The sequence below is a fragment of the Cynara cardunculus genome (assembly GCF_001531365.2).
Source record: "Cynara cardunculus var. scolymus isolate 2C chromosome LG 4, CcrdV1, whole genome shotgun sequence".
NCBI classification, from domain to species: Eukaryota; Viridiplantae; Streptophyta; class Magnoliopsida; order Asterales; family Asteraceae; genus Cynara; species Cynara cardunculus.
In genome coordinates this window covers 17,787,146-17,807,242 of record NC_037531.1, presented here as the reverse complement: position 1 = coordinate 17,807,242, position 20,097 = coordinate 17,787,146, and the positions used below count along the sequence as shown (strand labels likewise).

Sequence of the window (20,097 nt, the reverse complement as noted above, 5' to 3'; positions counted from 1 at the left end):
GGGGAAAACATGTAAACTAAATGATCTAAAAGGGGTTCAATGAAAATTTACCCAGCATTTAATTCTGTTGCCCACACCCACCCACATCACCTAACRGTTAGAAGTCACAGCCAGCATTAACCACATAGTTGGATGATAACACCAAGCAACAACTAACAAAGGTCTGTTTGGTAATTTTATACATTCAAGTTCTCCTCTCTCCAAGAAAGACAAAAAGTAGCATATATTTAGAGAGAGAATCACCCACACATAGTGTATATTTTAGATAGAGAATTAGAGACCTTAATCATACAAGTTTCAAGCTATAGAAAGAAAGTAAAACAGATGGAGGGCAAGGAAGAGGAACAGAAAAAGATTTTGCAAATGAGGGTTTTGGTCGAAAAGCAGGATCCTGCCTCCAAGGTGAGTCTGTCTCTATGATCCTATCAAATGGTTAAACCATGTGTAAGGGGCTGTTTGGTTGGTTCCCATTTAAGTCCTGTATAGATAAAGTTGACTGTGTGGATTAATCTGTCTGTATAGATTGAGATGTTTTTTTGTTTGGGAGGGTTTGTTTCATCATAAATGGAATGAGCGTGTTTTTTAATTGGAAGGGGTAAGTTCGGAAATAACTTGGCTTTCTGCATAACGTTCTCCCTAAAAGCTTACTGAATAGGCCAGTTTCATCATAGATTTCCATTCTTTGCAGTTTATTGCATTAATGATTGTTCAAGATTGTACTGAACTTAGATGTATCATGTTAAACACTCCCTCAGTCCCACAATAAAATTCCCTTTCCAGTTTTAGATTTTCAGCACCAAGATGATCATATGATGATTTTATTTAATATGTTAACCAAGTTTTTCTATCAATCCAAAACAATTGCATCAATTCTAATGTCAAGATTTAAGAAGGAAACACATTTGACACTTAAAATATGGGATCTATTTTTTTGAAGTATATAATATTTATATACGACAAATAGAACAAATAAACTCACATACCCATCTTACCTTTGGTGAGATTTGAACCCCTGACCTCCTAGGAGGCCAAAGACTCACATACCACTAGGCCAAAAATCTTTTTTCTAATTTTTCATTTGACAGAACATAATACAAGACGATGGATCTGTCAAAAGGGATGAGATCAATTGCATAACAAAAGAATGATATCTTAACAACTTAAAATGATAAAGTTCCCTCAAGACTTTTAGGTGGTGCAAGTCACTAGATTTGCAAATTTGGCACTGTTTCCTAGCAAAAGGAGTAAATGTGAATGTGCATCGGAGATATTAAGCATATTAACAGGAAAGAAAAAAAAAATACAACTTCATCCTAGGGGTTGTTTGGTTGGTTTTCCATCAAGTCCTAAATATCGAGAATGTTAGAATGTTTTTGTTTGGGAGGATTTTTTCATAGATGGAAGGTGCGTGGTTTTAATTGGGAGGGGCATGTTTGAAAAAAGTTGGACCTTCTGCATAAAGTTCCTCCTAGAAGCTTACTGAATAAGCCATTTTYTATATCATTAAGCCACTACCAAACAGTCATCTATAGCTAGCTGAATAAGCTGTGAGTCCCATTAAGCTCGTTAAATTGCTAACAAACAAGCCCTATATCACTCTAATGACTTGAATTGTACCTTAGGAGTGTGATGATGTGACAATCAGAAGATTTCTTCGTGCTCGTGATCTGGATATAGACAAAGCAAGTGCTATGTTTTTAAAGTACCTGAAATGGAGAAGAACATTTGTTCCAAATGGTTGCATCTCTGCATCAGAAATCCSCAATGAAATAGCACAAAACAAGTTGTTCATGCAAGGAAGGGATAAAAGTGGACGCCTGATAACTGTTGTGTTTGGTGGCAGACATTACCACAACAAAATAGGAGGTCTGGAAGAGTTCAAGCGTACGTTCTTAAAACTTAAACCACATATGTTCTTTGATCTGTCYTGCATATGTTTCTAAATCAGTTGTGACTGCATCACAGGTTTTGTCGTCTTCACACTAGAAAAAATATCTTCAAGGTACATCATCTTGATTCACAAGTTCTCTTTCAATTGGAATTCGCGTTTGGTTCACGGAATATTTTTGGAAAGAATGGAATTGTTAAAAAGGAATTTAACTTTGAAGGAATTGGAATGAAAATGCCGCCACGTTTGACCACCTATTTGGTTGACAAACATTTGAATGGAATCTGTTAAAGAAATTGGAATATGTCTGTTTGGTTACAGAATGTAACTTTGGAATTAGAATCTGTCTGTTTGGTTCACAAAATGTAGCTTTGAAATTGGAATGAAATATTGGTAAATGACCAAAATGCCTTTTCTTGAAAATTTTAATTTTTTTAAAACTAAAAATATTTTAATAAAATAATTATTTAATACGTAAAACAAGATAAAATAAACAACCCAAATATAACCATAAGTCAAACGACGTTACTAAATCAAAGATGGTCGGCGGTGGTTCAGATCGGTGGTGATCCGCAATGGTTCAGATGGTGGTGGTCGGCAATGGTTCAGATCGATGGTGGTTCGCGGTGGTTCAGATCGGTGGTTGTTCAAATCGGCGGTGACGGCGATGGTTCAGATCGGTGGTAGTCGCCAGTGGCTGGCAGTGGTTCAGATAGGTGGTGGTCCATGGTGCTTCAGGTGGCGGTGGTCGGATGTGGTTCAAATCGGGGATGGATCAGATTGGTGGTTGTTCAGATCGGTGATGGCCGATGGTGGTTCAGGTCAGCGGTGGCCAACGGTGATTCAGATCGGTAGTAGTTGGTGGTGATTTAGGTTGGTTGTAGTTGGCGGTGGTTCAGATGGTGGTCCATGGTTGTTCAGATGGCGATAGTCGACAGTGGTTCAGATCGATGGTGGTCCATGGTGGTTCAGATGGCGGTGAACGACGGTGGTTCAGATCGGCGGTGGCCGACGGTCGTTCAGATCAGCGGTGGTTCAGAGCAGTGGTTCAGATCGGTGGTAGTTGGCGGTGATTCAGTTGTCGATGGTCGGCGATGGTTCAGATGGTGGTGGTCGTCGGTGATTCAGATCAACAGTGGACGAATGTGGTCGACGATGGTCATATTGGATTTTATGAGATTAGGGTATATTGGGTTAAGGGCATATTTGAAATTATGAAAATAGAGAATTCCATTTCATCAAAATAACATGTATTTGCTAAGGAATATTAAATTCYTTTATTTRTGGAATTTGTAAGATTTTGAAGATTCCTTTCGTGAAAAAAAATGAACCAAACGAGGGAATGGAATTCAACATTCCAATTCCAACAGATTCCTTAAGAATCTGCAAACCAAACGCCCTCATGAAAAAAGTTAAACAATACTCTCTCCATCCCAAAATAAGGGGTCGTTTGGTTGATTTTTCATTGAACTGTATGAATAAAGTTGTTTGTGTAGATTAATCTGTCTGTATAGATTGGGAATGTTTTCTCAAGAAGCATGTTTTTTAAATAGGAAGGACAGGTTTGGAAAAAACTTGGTTTTATGCATAAAGCTCCCCCTAGAAGCTTTGAATAAGTCATTTTCTATATCATTAAACCACTACCAAACAGTCATGTTTAGCACCGAATAAGTTGTGAGTCCCATCAAACTCATTTAACTGCTAAAAAGGAGGCCCTAAATATCTACTTTCAAATTCTACCCTTATAATGAGATGGAGAAATTAATTACTCCCTTTATTATTAAGGGTAAAATTGTCCATCATTAATTTACAAGTGTAATAATTATACATTTCTAAAACTCTATGTCTTTTCGTTCTAGACATTTATTTTGGGATGGAGAGACTAGGGAGTACTTTCTAGGCTTATTTGAAAGAAATTTACTTGATAACCAATATCTGAAAATTGATTATCAGGATGCCTCCAGGCCAGGAAAAGTTTGTGGCTATCGCAGATATTCAGGGATGGGGATATTCAAACAGTGATATGCGTGGATATCTTGCCTCGCTCTCTATTTTGCAGGTTCGCAAGCATCTCACTCTGTTTGCATGCATGCAGGATAAGAATACCAAATTCATGTGTATTTTTGCGTAGTCTTTATTTCCATATATTTTTATAGTTGCATCATGATGGCCTAGAATGGAATGATGGTAATTGTAACATCCTAGGCTAACCATACCAGATACTGTCAGTTTTGTCCACACTTGGAATCACGGTTTAACGCGTCGGGTAGAGGAGGTATTCAGTCCCTTATAAGACAACCTTTGTTCCCCTCCCCAACCGATGTGGGATCTTACAGTCCACCTTCCTTGGGAGCCCAATGTCCTCGTTGGTTCCCGGCTCTGATACCATCTGTAACATCCCCGGCTAACCGTACTAGATACTGTCAGTTTTGTCCACAACTGGGACTTGCGGTTTTAAAACGCATCTCGAAGAGGAGGTATCAAGTCCCTTATAAGGCAACATTTGTTCCCCTCCCCAACCGATGTGAGATCTTACAGTATTGGCATAAGTTAGTTTCTGATGTAGAACATTGATGTTTTCACAGGATTATTATCCGGAAAGACTTGGAAAAATGTTTGTTGTGCATGTTCCTTACATATTTATGGCAGCATGGAAGATGGTGTATCCTTTTATTGATGAAAAAACAAAGAAAAAGGTAAGCTTGTCTGCATCTCAAAGCAGTAGCTTGTTATCACTGTCATACATGTGAAAATTAGTGGCCACCAAGATCAAGCACACAAACCAAACGGCCATTGGCCCTGCGGTACTTGGTAACTCCACCTTCTTGGAGGTCAGGGGTTCAAGTCTCACCAAATGTGAGAAAGTGTGTATGAGTTTAATTCTTTCCATATATAAATATTGTATACATAAAAATCAAGATTGATTGAATTTAGCTTTTACCTTGCAGATCGTATTTGTTGAAAATAAGCAGCTGAGATCTACACTTCTGAAAGACATTGACGAGAGCCAACTTCCAGAAATTTATGGAGGCAAATTGAAATTGGTACCCATCCAAGATAGCTAGTTTAGTCAACAGTGCACTCATTCCATTTATCTCTTCATCTTGTTCTTCCTCCTAAGATCATTATATACCGGATATGGTTGCAAGTACCTGTTGTTTGTAATGTGAAATGCTATGAAAATGGTTGGATTCAGAAAACTATAAATTTTGCAGGCAATATCATGTAATCATGAAGAATAACCATGAGATATCAACATAAACCCCATCTAAAATAATAAGAATATGTCCTGTACCAGAAAAGGAACCTCTTACCTTCGTAAAAGTCCAAGTCTCATTAGTCTCCTCTTCATGATGCAGATGCATCCTACTTTGAGAAGTCCTTTATCACATGGCATGTTTTTTGTTTAAGCATACACAATTGCAGATTTAAGCCCGTAAGAAGCTTACAAACGTGAGCAGTACTGCAGCTGTGTAGATTAACTGAATAACAACACATAATATCCACCATCAAGATGAACTCCCTTAAGCAACACAATAGCGATACTTGATGACGAACTTAGAGATTTTGGAAAAATGTGTCTTCTCTTCGAGTTAAATTTTCATTATATAGTTAACATACAAGCTGATTGGTAGTCTAACATACAGAAAAATACAGAATTTTAGCCTATAAAACAGCTTATATGTATATATCCAAATCTAGGAAAAGAAACTATTTACAAAATATTGACGATAAAAGCATATATTCTTGGCTTGATTTGTTATAAAATCTGGTGCTCACTTGATCTGTTGCAGCATAAAACCTGGTGACTTCTAATAATCAACTAATATCTTTGACAATTGAGCCAATTAAGTTGTTGGTTCTTCATAGAAACCTTAAAACAATTTGGATTTTAACAATATGTGCTTTTTAATATCGTCAGGCTGTCTCAGGTGCAGCCCCACTTACCCAACAACAAACCATACTCGCTTTTTGCACGTTGCTTGGAGAAGCCAAATCCGGATATTTCAATGTTGAGTATCAGAAAAACTCTGGAACCTCCCATCTCCCCTGCATAACATCAATTTAGTGAAGTTTACAACTTACTAAAAGCTCACCAGCTACCAGCCTGATAAGCTACCAGTAATCTCCACAAGAACACAGACCATCTTCAAACCGATGAAAGCGGATTCGGTCCCTCACAATGATTACCCTTTTCAATACTTTAGAAACCAATTTCATCCAAGAGTGACAGTCAAGACAGGTCCGCAGATTCTTTGAAACCTGGATTTCAGATCCAGGACTTGATTTTAGAATGCCATAGGCCAATGCCAACTTTTCACTGTGATAAGTCAGATTTTCCTCCTTTTCCTCCTCAGATATATCCATTAAAACCAAGTCTGTAACAGAAACAAACCCTTCCTCTCTGATACGACCCATCAATGCTTCAAGCACCATGTAAATTGATTCCGTTTCAGAATGTGATCTGTCTCCGGCTTTAAATTGGTGAATAGCTCCACCAAATTCAATCCAACTCCTTCCCCTACTCTTTTTAACTCCCTTCTTTTTCATCATATGCCTGACTTTTGCAGCAGCATCCCATTTACTTACAGAGCAATAAGTGTTAGATAGTAAGACGTAATCTCCACTATCAAGATGTGATAATTTTGAAAGTGCAACTTCTCCCAACTCAGGATTTCTATGTGTTCTACAAGCGCTAAGAAATGCTTTCCATATAACAACATCAGGGTCTATTGGCATCCCCTTGATTACTTCATAAGCTTCTTCTAGGAGCCCAGCTCGACCAAAGAGATCGACCATTGATCCATAATGTTCAAGTTGCGGCTTAATCAGATATTTCCTACTCATTAGATCAAAATACTCCCGCCCGTGTTGAGTCAAGCCACAATGACTACATGCAGTTAAGAGTCCAACAAAAGTAACTGAATCAGGTAAAATATTATCAGCTTCCATCTCTGAGAAAGTTGCGACAGCGTCCATAGCAAGACCATGCATTGCTAGCCCATTAATCATGGAATTCCAAACAGAAACGTCATCGTGTTTCACGCTTCTAAAAATCGCTTTTGCTGTTCCAATTTTTCCACATTTCGAGTACATGTGTATGAGTGCAGAACTCAAAATAAAGTTGAGTTCGACCCTTCTTTCAGTTAACAAACCATGTATCCACTTAGCTAGATCCAGAGCTCCAACACGAGCACATGCAGTGATAATGGATGAAAATGTAAATTTATCTGGCTCCACATTGGAACTCAACATCTTTCTGAAAAACCCAAATGCCTCCTGAAAGCGTGCATTTCTAACAAAACCTCCTATCATTGTGTTCCAGGACACCAGATCTCGTTTGGGCATCTTTCGGAACATCCTCTTGGCAAAGTCAATGTCTCCCATCTTTATAAAACTTGCAATGATCAAATTGAAAGAAACCACGTTGAAATTCCAATAAGGAACGTCATGAAGTAATTGACGAGCAAAACTATGATTAAAAGACATATATGCTCTAACCAGCAGTGATGTGAGAGATGGGCTTGCTTCGTAACCAAGTTTAATGATTATTGCATGTGTTCCGATAACAGCTGTTGAGTTTCTTGAAAATTTGTACTCTTCCAAAGAATGCACCAGCAATTTGTGGTCTGAAAATGTTGTCCCATAAAAGCAGGATCGTTTTAAACCACAATAAGATAAAACCAGCAATCCAGTGTCTAAAACCATTACCATTAACTGAAAATGAAAATGTGTCTTTTCAACAAGGCATTAGGTCATTATAGTACTACATGAAATCAATAATAATCAAATAAAAGAAGCTCAAGACCTATAACGATCTCAAGCAGAAGTTAATAAACAACGTTAACACCAAAGAAACTCCATGTGCCGGTCCAACACTTCTATTACTCCCAAAATAGAGTGCACTTTATAGATCATAAGGACTAATTTATGAATCCAAATGGATTTTAATCTAACACCAGCATTAGTATGCCAAAGGTAGACGCCATGACTATCCAATGAAAATAAAGAAAGAAAAGTATCAGCAGACCTGCGACTGTGCGTCGAAATACGTTGTATGAGAGTAAATCCTAAGGAAAGTGCTCGCAATCCATCACATAAATATATGCAGTTACAAATCAATGAAGTTAAATTTGTCTCGGTGAGTCTATGAGAGAAGGAAAGGCGGATAACCTGAAGGTTTTTTAGAAGGAAATTCGATAATGGATGCTGAGTGGTTCGAACGCCATGGCCAGACACAGATACGCTTCTTCGGCCAAAAAATCCGTTTAATAATCTCGCTCCTCATTATCTCTGATGGATAGAGTATGACTTCCGGTAGAAAACACCGGCAGGTCGGCTAAATCGGTGACACTAGGACTGTAGGGGTTCGTCCGCCATTGATGGAATCATGAACACGGAATGTTGAAGATGAAACTTTTGGGCTTTCAGTAAAAAAGCCCAATTAAGTATATTTGAATTAAATGATCAATGGATATGTATTCAGCTCAATATTATTTGCTGGCATAGATTTATTAATCTAAAACTAGTTTTTATGTATTGTGGTTTATTAGACAAACGAGTCGATCCTTCAACCGGTTATCCGGGTACTTAAATGTTTAAAACTTTACATGTTAAGTATCAAAATGGGAAATTAAAAGTACGTTATTCAAAATATAAATCAAGTTAAAATACGTTACTTTTTAATGTAATTTAGTTTTTATTAAATATTATTGGTTTAACAACTAATATTTAGCTAGTTTGTTAAACATAGTCTTCGACATTTGATTGATACCATACTACGTATACTTAAGTTATACGCAAAGTCAAATGCTGCATTCATAGGCCATATGTTTGTTAGCAGCTTAATATGACTCATATAACTTATTCGGTCAGTTGTACATGACTATTTGGTAATGATTTGATGATACAGAAAGTGGCTAATTTCAGTAACCTACTAGAGGGAGTTTTATGTAGACGGTCAAGGTTTTTTTCTCCAAACCACTATGTCACTGTTAAAAAACACACTTCTTCCATTTAAGAAAAAATCATCCTCAATCTATACAGACATACAAATCCATACATACAGCTTTATTCATACATGACTTGTGAAAAACCAACAAAACAACCTCTTTTTTTATTAACCTGAATATCCAACCCGCTACGCGAGCGGACTAATCCCAAGGTGACCACCTATTTTGCGGATAGCCCGAAGTCATCGCATTTGAACCCCCGTGGCCACAAGGGGATTTTTATTTCTTATTGGATTTGAACCTAAAACCTCCAGATACTTTTGACCTTTGGAGCCAAGCTCAATCAATCAGGCACCACCTTTGTGGTTCGAAACAACTACTTAGTTGCGTATAATAGTTGCAAAGGAACTATTAGAGGCAACGCAAGTCGGAAAACGTTCTTGAAGTAGCCCTTCTTAATGCATATATGGTGTGTGTATTTTAACGAGCTTGTTGTATAACCCCTGAATGTTTTTAAAGCTTTCAGGCTCTGAGGATGTAATAACCCTTTTGATGTAGTATCGTTCATTGATTTTAAAGCTTTCTTTTTACGTATATGTTTTCTACTAGATTTATAAATTATTAAAATGGTGACATGTCTCCGATGGCACCACATTTGTGCTTGTTGCACGTTCTGGTGCATTTAGCGAAGATGTGAGCTCATCATTCCATGCAGGGGCGAACCTATTAAGCATCAGGTGGCGTTCCGTGCACTCGCTCTACTTATTAGCATAAGTAGGATCCTTTTATTGCACTATGAAACAACACCCGTTAAACTTTGAATGGTGTTATAGAAAATACATGAAACATCAACCAAAAAACTCATTCATCTAATTTTGAATATTTTACAGTTTCTCTCCTAATTTTATCCGCTTATGGAGAAAATTACTGCGACTCCAACAAATTTTTTATAATTTGTTTAATATAGAAAACCAAAAGACTAAATTATTTGCCTCGACATGGTAGGGAACCCGGCTCCCCGATTCGAACGAGGACGGAGATTCCCCTAAAACAGGTCATGGGGATCCTCGGTAGACTCAAACCGGGGTTGGGGCCGGGGCCGAAAATCCCCGGTAGACTCAAATTAACATATATTTTTTCATGGGTTTGACCGATGTTTGACAAATATTTGATCGGGGACAGTATGTTAATCCTCATACTCGCCAGGGATCCGGACGGAACTGGGGGGTGGTACTAAAAACCGAGACCGGGATTATAAAACCTGCTCCATCCCCACCGGTTGCCATGCCTAATTGTGGCCTCTCTTTTGGTATATATACATTATACGAAGTTAATGAAAATTGTACACAGCGGAAACACTACGTCATGCATAGTCACTGATATTTGGACCCAAAATCTCGTAACTCTACAATCACTATTGCTCTCTGCAATTGACGAGCCCTTTGTCCCTTCGGAGCTCTCATCATTCAGGTTATTTCGCCATTTTTCATCATCGTCTTATTGGTTCGGCTGATTACAATTTAGGGTTTTCGTATACGTTTGTATACATGCGCATGTAAGTTTTTGATTACTGATTTCTCCCTTTTGTGCCGCAATTGATTGTTGATTTTGAAATGATGATATTAGATAGGTTTATGCAAGTGTTTTTGGACTCCAATCGGTGGCCTTGGAAAGGAATTGAACCCAAATTAGTTCATAATTTGAACTGGATGACTTCCGATAACAATCCCAAACCCTTAATCCCATGCTGCCAAACTACATCTGGTTTTGTTGTTCTTGTGGGGGTTACTTTGAGTCTTTATGTTTGTTGATCATGTCAACTCAATGATGTTTTCAGCAAAAGTGTCATTGCTGATACAAGATTATATATAGACTTGGGATGACGTGAGACCCGTCTGTTTTTGTGAGACCTGAGACCAGCTTTTTACATTTGAAACTTCACAGCAAAATGCTGTGAAGGTAACCTTCACAGTGTTTTTGCTGTGAAGGTTCGACTTTTTTAAACCTTGACAGTGTTTTTGCTGTGAAGTTTTAAGTGTAAAAATGTGGTCTCACGGGTGTCACGAAAACAGCATGGTCTCACGTGAACCCAACCCTATAGATACATGTGTATATATATATAGTTGTTTGGTAGCATGTGATTAAGGGCTTGGGATTGTAATGGGAAGTCATCTAGTTCAAAGTATGAACTAATTTGGGAACCATTCAACTCCGTTATGTTTTCAGCAAAAGTTCATTGCTGATACAAGATTTATATATACACATGTGTGTGTACGTATATATATAGTGTTACAGGAAGATTTGCATAAGAATTCTGATAAATTGTTGATTCTTTTATATATTGACATTCCAAGAAGATGTTTGTTAAGTTTTTGTTTTTATATTTTACATGCATTTCTTTCAATATAGATATCTAGAATGCCATTAGTTTATGTAAATATATTGTCTGCAGATTGTTCTTATCTCTTCATGGATTGTGGAACATTATAGCTTATTAACATAGGAAGTATTGTTTACCTTTCTTTTGATTTGAGGGATGTTTTGAATTTTGAATTTTGCATTACAGCAGTTTTTCTCATGGCCAAAAGTAGTGGCAAAAAGATCAGAAATGAAGTGCAAGATATAGGCAGATCTTCTGCCAAGAAGTATTTTAGGAAGTTGAAGAAGAATAAATCTATGGATGCCGTTTATTCTGTAGAAAACCGTGCCCTGACTCCTGTCGTTGATGCCCAGAAAATGGAGGAATTTTCCGGTTTTATATTCATGTGTAATGGGAAGACAAAACCCGAGTGTTATGTAAATCGTGTTTTCGGGCTTCCCTCTGGTAAAAGGGAAGTTGTAGAGAAGATCAAACCAGGTATGAAGCTTTTTCTGTTTGATTTTGATGTGAAGCTTCTCTATGGTGTGTATGAGGCATCCTCCAATGGCGCGATGAACTTGGAACCCGCTGCTTTTGGAGAAAGATTTCCAGCACAGGTAAACCTTATGCTGTCTTTGATTTTGTTCACACACGTGTGTGTGTATATATATATATATATATATATGTATATACATAAGAGGGAGAGAGAGAGAGAGAGAGAGAGAGAGAGAGGGAGTTTCAGATACAAACCATAGTTTCAGATACAAACCATTGGTTTCTTACAAACCAATCTTAACTGTCCATCTAGCCTACTGAATATCTGGTTTCATAAATATTTCGGTTGTTTCTTAATCTAAAACAACTATCATAATGAATGAACTCTATCATCTTCCATAAATATCTCAATTATTTCCTAACATAAGTAATGATCATGGTTTGTATGGTATATAAGAATTTCGTTGTTTGTATTTTAAGCCTCCTATATATATATATATATATATATATATATATATATATATATATATATATATAGGAAAAAGATCAAATGAGAACCATAAATATTTTATGAACCATGAGATGTGTATATGCATCAACGTAGTGATGCATATATACTTGCATATCTAGTATATATGCATTGATGAATATACTCATTGACAGAATACATATTCTGATACTGTATATGCATCAATGCATGTACTGGTTCTCATCGTTCTCAAATAGTAAAATCAAATCAAACTAATCGAGTAAATCCCACGCTAAATAGAGTCTGGGGGAGGGTAGGATGTATGCAACCTTTCGTCTACCCCAAGAAGTAAAGAATGAAGACCCTCGACTAACGAAAAAGTCTTGCGAAAAGTAGGACTAACAATAGCAATAAAAGAAGTTTTGACGAGTTAAAAAAAAGCCGACAACAAGACAATAGTTTGCATCATGTTCATCAGGGCATGGATATTATTAGCGAAAAATTGTAATGCTCTTTTGTAAAACTTATTTTTACTGCTTTAATTCATCTCAGGTGAGATTCAGAATTTACAAGGATTGTCTTCCACTGCACTTAAATTCGTTCAGAACTGCTATTAAAGACAATTATCATGGCTCTAAGTTTGCACCAGAACTTAATGGTCAGCAGGTAAAGTCGATTTTTTCGCTTGTTAGTTGATCGGGTTTATCTTGTTTTGCAGTTTTAGTTGTAGATTTGTAATAATTTTGATATCTAAATGCAGGCTATTTGCATTTTGTGACAAAGTTTGCACATTTTTTGCAATCTTTCTTTCATTTTGCCAAATTGCGTTTATAAAACGTCAGCAATTGTATATAATTCAGGTCTTTTGTTGTTTTATATCCAGTTGTATTTTCTTAAAAGAAATACCAACTACTCCCTCCGCCCGAAAAAAGATTGTGGTGGGGATCACGGGCGGATTCAGTAATAGCCTAGGGGTGCACCTTGCCCTATCGTCCTGACACAATGGGAATTTTTTTTGGGGTTTTCGAGGTGAACCCTTTTCAATTTTATGTGTGCTCAACTGACAAAAAGTAGTTGCAGCCTACTGGTAGTGTCATACTGCTTGCAAGTTCGAATCCTTTTGGCTCTTTCTTAATTTTTTGGTAACAACAACAGAAAAGAAGCAAAAAGACACTTGGGTGTTGCAAAACCACCCATATGTCATTTATAATTCAATCTTACTTATTATAATTAATTTTTATATTATTTTACTCCCTTCGTCCCAGAATAAGTGTCCACGATCGAAATGACATACAGTTTTAAACATGCATAATTATTACAGTTTTTAGTTAACCAAATGACAACTTTACCCTTAATTTAATTTCTCTCGCTTCACAACGCATAAATATTTGTGTATTAGTTAAGGGTATATTCGAGAATTTAGTTATCTATTTTTCAAATTGGACACTTATTTTGGGACAAACATAAATAGAAATGTGGATAGTTATGTTGAGACGGAGGCAATAATTATTTTGTGCACCCGTTCATAATTTTTTTGGGTCCGAGCCTCTGGTGGGAATATCATAAAAATCTTATATTAGTTCTTATCGTTTAAATGCAGGTGAGAGACCTTCTATCATTGTTTCGGCCGATCGTTGCACCATCACCTGCTTCAGTACTCCCTTATGGTGCACTCCAACTGCAGATGCCGCCTACAGCAATTAACGTACAGCTAAATTCCTCGTTAACCCCACATTTACAGAATTCGTATCGACCTCATCTGGCTGGACTAATGCATAGTCTTCCGGCCCAACAAGTCATTGGGTCTCAACCCGTTCCTCAAAACATGTTAAATCCTCATTTACATCATCTCCATCCAGCTCCTGGTAATCCGTATCAATGTCCAGAGACTCGACAGGCATACTTCCTTAATGATCTTCCACAGACTATGCAAGAACCATATCCAAGGTATGGAATTCGGTCTTGCGGTACTATGCATTTATGTACATTTTGTAGATTTCTTTTCCCTTTTTAGGGACCATTTACCAAAAGCTTACCTCGTAAGCGTTTATTGGTCACTTATCTTACCGAGGTCAGCATGGCAAGGACCGAAAATCTTCCCCGGTAGGAGGCATGGCAACAACCGAGGCTCTTACCCAAATTAGCGCTTACAAGGTAAGAGACACTTACAAACAATCCATTTTAATGGCCGAGAAAGTTACTCGACAAGGTAAGAGAGGGTGTCGCCTCTTACCTGATAAGCGCTTACCCGATAAGCATTTAGTGTGCGGCCCCTTAGTCTGAGCTTTAGGTTGTTTGAGTGTAAAATGCAACAAAGTTTGGTTTAGTTACAACTTACAGGAGAAAAAGACGAGAAACTTGACATCCACGTCATCAGATGTTACAAGATTAGCAGATTACCGGTCAAAATGGGTACAAAATAGAAATTTTGAAACTTTGCTACAATACTAAATAGTAACCAAGACAAATTTTGATGCATTTTGCCTTTTTTTCATTAAGTTTAAGCTAAAATATGTACTTGCAATATTTCGGCATACAGTTTGAGTCGTCTATATTTGGAAACAAAGGTTTACGGCTTTGGTAAATAATTGAAAAAGATAGAGCAAAAAGAAAGGAGAAAGGTGACCAAAAGAGTTATAGGTCTCACTAGTTTGAGTCATTTATTTGACCTCTTTAGGGAAAAACCGTGTATAAAGCTTTCATCTTAACCCTGGTGCACTGGGGTCACAATTCTTTATAGGGAGGGATTACCTTTTTTTTGGTAACCATGGGTGTCCTGGATTTGCTTAATCCCATGGGGGCCTCTGAAGATGACATCCAGGAAAATCCCCGTTGGCTAGGGTTATATATTTTCATGAGGGTATTTTTGTCATTTTAGGAATATTGGTTGGAACGGAATTCAATTCTGTGTCTTTTCTGAAGGAATGCTGAAATCCATGGTTGAGGGAATGTTAGGAACTAAATTCCATTTCATGGGGTAAACCAAACATCCGGATGGAATTTGGTCAACGGAATTGATTATTCCAATTCCATGACGAACCAAACGCCTCCTAAAAGCATCCACAACGGTGGATTTTTTCGTTGGAGCTTTTTCCAAAAAAAGTGGGACCCACAAGCAAGAATGTGATTTTTGTTGTCGAATAAACAAGCTTAGGGGCAAAAAGCTCAATTGTGGATGCTCTAAGGAGACTTGAGCTGGCGACCTATGAACAGAAGCCCCATGGCCTAGTCTTTATTTGCCATTTGAGCTGACTGTCAAAGTTATGATTGCCGTATTCGGCTTTTTTCTCCAGGGTAGAGGATTACTAGTTTATGTCTTGTTGACGATATTGAATTCATGTATCCCAAAGACACGACATGCCATGGTGCTCGGCGGGGTTTTGCTCATTTCTCGTCGTTTTTAAAATTTTAGAATTACGATATGATTCAAGCTGGTTCTTTCACAGGTATACGACAACGCCTAGGGTGTATCCTCATGGTGAACCGGTTGGGTTGGAGGTTGGATATGATGGTTCAGCCGTAAGAACACAAAGAGAACCTCTTCCAAACCATGTCGGTTACCACAACTTTCAATCTATGCTGACTGCTGCTCATGATCATTCACATGTGAATGCTCCACCTTGCTACAGTGTCCCAGATTCTTCACATGTGCATACCCCACCGTGTTACAGTGGCCCAACGTATCGCCCTCCGCAGCCACCACCATCTGGAGGACCTCAAATGGTGGAGGGAAGCACGTCCTTCTCATCCTATTACTCTCGTTTACTGCACCCATCAAACGTTGACGGATCGCAAAAGATTGACGAATTCAGAACGTATTGATGGGATCGAGTTGCGGGTTGTGATGATGGTTAGATAGAATCGTCGTTAATAGTTATGATGCTAGTTTGCAATTGAATCTTCAAGTAATGCATGACAATTTGAAGAATCATCGCGGGTTTCAAAGGTAACCCGGTTAATATTTTGTGAGTAGAAGCTACGTAATCCCGTTTTGGGATGGTTGATCCGAAGGAGATTTTGTAGTCGTTAGCAGATTTCGATTTTCATGAACGATTAACATCGTGTGTGGATTCTATATTAAGGCGTAGTTTCTTAAACCAAAAACTAAATGAAATCAAACATGCCCGGTATATTCTATCTGGCGAGATATACAGACTTAACCTATACGTTGCAGAGTAGAACAACTATTTCCGTAAAAACCATTGATAATGAAGAGAAATACATAAATGCTAAAAATGGTAGAACTTAATGGTCAGCAGGTAAAGTCAATAAAGATGACACATGACATATGTTTAAATTATAACATAAAGTTAAGGTCTTGTTTAAAAACTCTTATAAACCTTTTATGTCTGATTCGTTAAAAGATAGAATCATTTGGACTGTCTGTTTTTGTCCAATTTTTTAGAGACACTTATGTCTTATTGTCCTATTATCTGATAAGAGGTAAACTAACTTTTTATTTGCCTCTTATTGTTCTTCAAACCCTCAACAACGACGTTTATCAATCGATTCTTACCAAATCAGTCATCATTTCTTTCAATTGATGTACTTTAATAGGATTTAAATGTGTTAAATACCATTAGTGACATGTTTTCGTTTAAATAAATGTTAATTATATAATTTAGATGTAAATTTTGTAATAGGATGAATAAATATGTGAAGTTGTATTAATTTATCTATAAATTCAACAATATAATTTTTTCATGGGTAAAATAGACAATTTAAACATATTCAAACGTTTACAAAAATAAACAGTCTTATTGATTCAGATTTCAGACTTCAGCAACACCTCTTATAAGTAAAAAGTGAAATAAGACTTAAGATTTCAACACCTCTTAAAAAACAAACATCACCTAAATCTTTTTTTATCAATCAAAATTTCAATTTTGCTAAAAAAAATTATATGACAACAGGACAATAAAAGTATCTTTAACAGATTCTTTAAAATGGAGAAAATGCAGATTTTAAGCAAGTATTTATCGTGCAATTCTTAATTCAATCCGACTTCATTCTGATGCATGCCGTTATTGATAACAACACGATGAAACTTAACAAAAAATTTAAACGTATTTTTTCTTGATCGAATCACTTAAATTTTATCATATATTACTGAAAAGATGAACCGAAAACAACAAACTACATACATAGACCCATACGATGGCACATGCCACTGCTTCATAGTACTGTTAAAAAGAAAAAACATATGTTTTTGAATTGTGTCACTGTATTGTTTTATTGGGTGCCACCATACAGTGTTTGAAACTGAAGCTTTGACTTTCCAAAGGTAAAGTTGGTAAATGTTGCTCACTTTGTACGAAAACCATAGGTTCGTGTCCCATCAATGCCCATTTTTTGAGTTTTCAGCTTAACTTTTTGGTGAATTTTATATATTTTAAAAAAAATTATGACCTGGACTCAAACACGAGTTTAGGGGTTTTTCCAGTGCGGTTTAGTGCAATTTGGGGCCGAACCATAAACTGCACTGCATATGTTGTTTGAGCATTTTTCCCAAACCGCATGCAAAATGTGGTGCCGTGCTGTGTGGTTAATGCAGTTTGTACTTTGTACCTGTCGATCTTTATGTCTACAATCCAATAATTATAAATTGCATAATTAAAAAAAATATAAAATATGCGATGCAGTGTGGTGTGAACCTCGGTGTCGGTTTGATAACTCAAAACCACAAACCACACCGCATAGTGCAGTTTGGTAAAAATGCAAACCGCAAACCGCACAACAAATGTTCTAAACCGCGCTTTGCGGTGGGATATGGGTGGTTTGTACGGTTTGGATGAACACCTCTACATGAGTCCTTTCTGTGTAAGGATAAAGAACCAACTAACCAATTTACACTGATACCGTAAAATATTTCAACACGTTTGTTTTTACAGTGAAAACGTAGCACGACCCAAAAAAAATCCTGAGTCCACCTCTACCGTAAAGTAGTCAAGATTTTCTTTTGACTTTTTGACCTTTTACCTTTGAAAACCAGAGTCTAGAGCCATCTTTAAGAAAAGGATTGGAGTGTGATAGCCATGGACCATGGTCTATTTTCAAAGCCGAGTGGCGCACCATTCGTAGCCAGTGGTCCATTACAAACCAACGTAGACCAATCATATAGAGTCCCACTGTGCCAGTGGTTCACACTACTTTTGGGCCTACCACTGTTCATTTTTTTCTAGGGCCCATTTTGACATTTTGACTCTTATTTTCAAAATTACCTTTTCTTAATTATTTCCGCAATTAAAATATTTTAATTTTTATTATAAGGTCAAAAAGTCAAGGTTTAGCGTTGTCGGTTACACGGTATCGTGTTTATTTTTGTTAACTGTAAGCAGAGACGAATCCAGGGATTTTTTTCAAACGGTTGGCACCATTTGACTATAAGGAAAAAAATATACGAAACCTTTTTCAAAATGTGACATCATTTGACTAAGAAGATGACACTAAACAGGATTCAAACTTGGATTTAGGGTGGAATAAAAGCCTTGTGAACCAACTCTACCAAATAAAACTTGTTTTCATTGTCGTCTCAAAATACATATTGTAGCACACCACAAATTAATACGGTTGCACCTTTCACGACCTAATTTTTTTTACTCTTCGACAGARGAATAATACAATGGCACGTGCCACCGTATGCTCCACACCAGGTCTGTCCCTGACTATGAGTGTTTGTGCCAGCATGTGTTAATCACAGGGGCTCTGGAGAACGGACAAGAAAATACCTAGTGGAAAACAATGTATTGTTTTTAACTGTGATTGTCCGAACCAGCTTGTATGCATCTCGACTAATTCTGGTGGTTCTAAGAAACTAGCAAGAAAATTCTCAGTAGCTTTGCAAGACTCGAACAGGTGATCTCTAAGAAGAAACCCTAAAAACAATGTATTTTTGTACTTCAGTTGTTGTATTATCTCACAACTTAGATGATTAAGAGGTTGTTTGTTTACCTCTTAATAGTTCCATTAAGAGGCAATCTATGAATTGTTAAGAGATGAATCTTGTTTGTCAACAAAAGTTTGTCTCTTAATGGTTCTAAAACCCTCTGAATTGTTTTGTAAAATGGGCCTCCTTTAACCATTCAGCGCCTTAATATCATTGTAAATGATTACCAAATAATTATATTTCATTTTACACTATATCATGAAAGTCTCTTAATCATTATGCACCAGACCGTTCAGCAACTGACAAATAACCCCTAAACCAGTTGTGATAACTATGTTCTAACAAACTGGACGCAAAGTATAGTATTTTGCTATTTTTGGTATTTAAAAAATATATTTTCCAGAATGAAAATTGGCTTAAAACATGCTATTATTGTTCTTGTTTTAACCCTTTATACTATAAACACACAAAAGTCTTTATTGGCACGACCTACAACGCTGTGAAAAATATTGATAACATCAGCAAATCAAACCGAAAACTAGTATATTGACGATGACTGGTCGATTTTCATTTGGTTTTTTATATAATCATTAATGTGATTCTGATAAATTTTTCAAAAATATGCAGAATCACAATAAACAGTTAGAATGTCTACATACTCTTAGACAAGTTTCTATAATTCAAACATACCCGAGTCAAATAATCAGCAGTGTTTATTGGGTCAAAGTCGAACTCGATAAAATCTAGCGGAAAAAATGGACCAATCTAAATCGGTCCATATTTGTTTTTATAACTTGTTATCATTATGACGAAATGAAAAACAAAATATTTGGGTGAAAAGTTGATTACGTGTAACCTTAACCGGCCTCACACGGAACCCGCCTCCAAGGACCAATGGCGAAGAGAATTTTTTTGGTTCACTCAGCGGCTAAGATTAGCAGGAGGGGAGGATCGAACTGGAGGTGATCATTTGCGGGTCGAGGATTGGGTCGGGTCTAACTTGTTTTTTTTTTGTCCAACGAGCCTAATATTGTAAACCCAAATCTT

The 20,097-nt window shown here is 37.0% G+C and overlaps 3 protein-coding genes across 5 annotated transcripts; 2 read left to right on the top strand and 1 right to left on the bottom strand.

The window, feature by feature from the left end:
- Positions 1-109: 109 nt before the first annotated feature.
- LOC112511323 (phosphatidylinositol transfer protein 3-like) lies at positions 110-5,105 on the top strand. The gene is made up of 6 exons (XM_025116906.1): positions 110-402; positions 1,623-1,884; positions 1,966-2,002; positions 3,842-3,947; positions 4,474-4,584; positions 4,837-5,105. The coding sequence occupies exons 1-6, from the start codon at positions 325-327 to the stop codon at positions 4,951-4,953; spliced, it is 711 nt and encodes a 236-aa protein (XP_024972674.1). The 5' UTR covers positions 110-324; the 3' UTR covers positions 4,954-5,105.
- Positions 5,106-5,475: 370 nt separating this feature from the next.
- On the bottom strand, positions 5,476-8,203 carry LOC112511634 (pentatricopeptide repeat-containing protein At5g50990). Its single transcript, XM_025117333.1, has 2 exons — positions 8,063-8,203; positions 5,476-7,518 (listed from the first exon to the last, which is right to left on the bottom strand). Exons 1-2 carry the CDS (start codon positions 8,175-8,177, stop codon positions 6,005-6,007), a joined length of 1,629 nt encoding a protein of 542 aa, XP_024973101.1. The 5' UTR covers positions 8,178-8,203; the 3' UTR covers positions 5,476-6,004.
- A 1,982-nt stretch (positions 8,204-10,185) lies between these two features.
- Positions 10,186-16,286, top strand: LOC112511407. 3 transcript variants are annotated; one of them, XM_025117008.1, is made up of 5 exons: positions 10,186-10,311; positions 11,408-11,817; positions 12,717-12,830; positions 13,765-14,111; positions 15,611-16,286. In XM_025117008.1, exons 2-5 carry the CDS (start codon positions 11,419-11,421, stop codon positions 15,984-15,986), a joined length of 1,236 nt encoding a protein of 411 aa, XP_024972776.1. In that variant the 5' UTR covers positions 10,186-10,311; positions 11,408-11,418; the 3' UTR covers positions 15,987-16,286. The 3 variants fall into 3 exon arrangements, with proteins under 3 accessions (XP_024972776.1, XP_024972777.1, XP_024972778.1); XM_025117009.1 differs by having other exon boundaries at positions 10,228-10,311; positions 11,411-11,817; XM_025117010.1 differs by having other exon boundaries at positions 10,228-10,396; positions 11,411-11,817.
- Positions 16,287-20,097: the final 3,811 nt, after the last annotated feature.

Coding starts and splice junctions, on each gene's coding strand:
- LOC112511407 (XM_025117008.1), top strand. CDS start 11,419: ATGGCCAAAAGTAGTGGCAAAAAGATCAGAAATGAAGTGCAAGATATA. Junction 12,831..13,764: donor CAGAACTTAATGGTCAGCAG/GTAAAGTCGATT, acceptor GTTTAAATGCAG/GTGAGAGACCTTCTATCATT. Junction 14,112..15,610: donor ATGCAAGAACCATATCCAAG/GTATGGAATTCG, acceptor GTTCTTTCACAG/GTATACGACAACGCCTAGGG.
- LOC112511634 (XM_025117333.1), bottom strand. CDS start 8,177: ATGAGGAGCGAGATTATTAAACGGATTTTTTGGCCGAAGAAGCGTATC. Junction 7,519..8,062: donor TCCTTCTAAAAAACCTTCAG/GTTATCCGCCTT, acceptor CAACATTTTCAG/ACCACAAATTGCTGGTGCAT.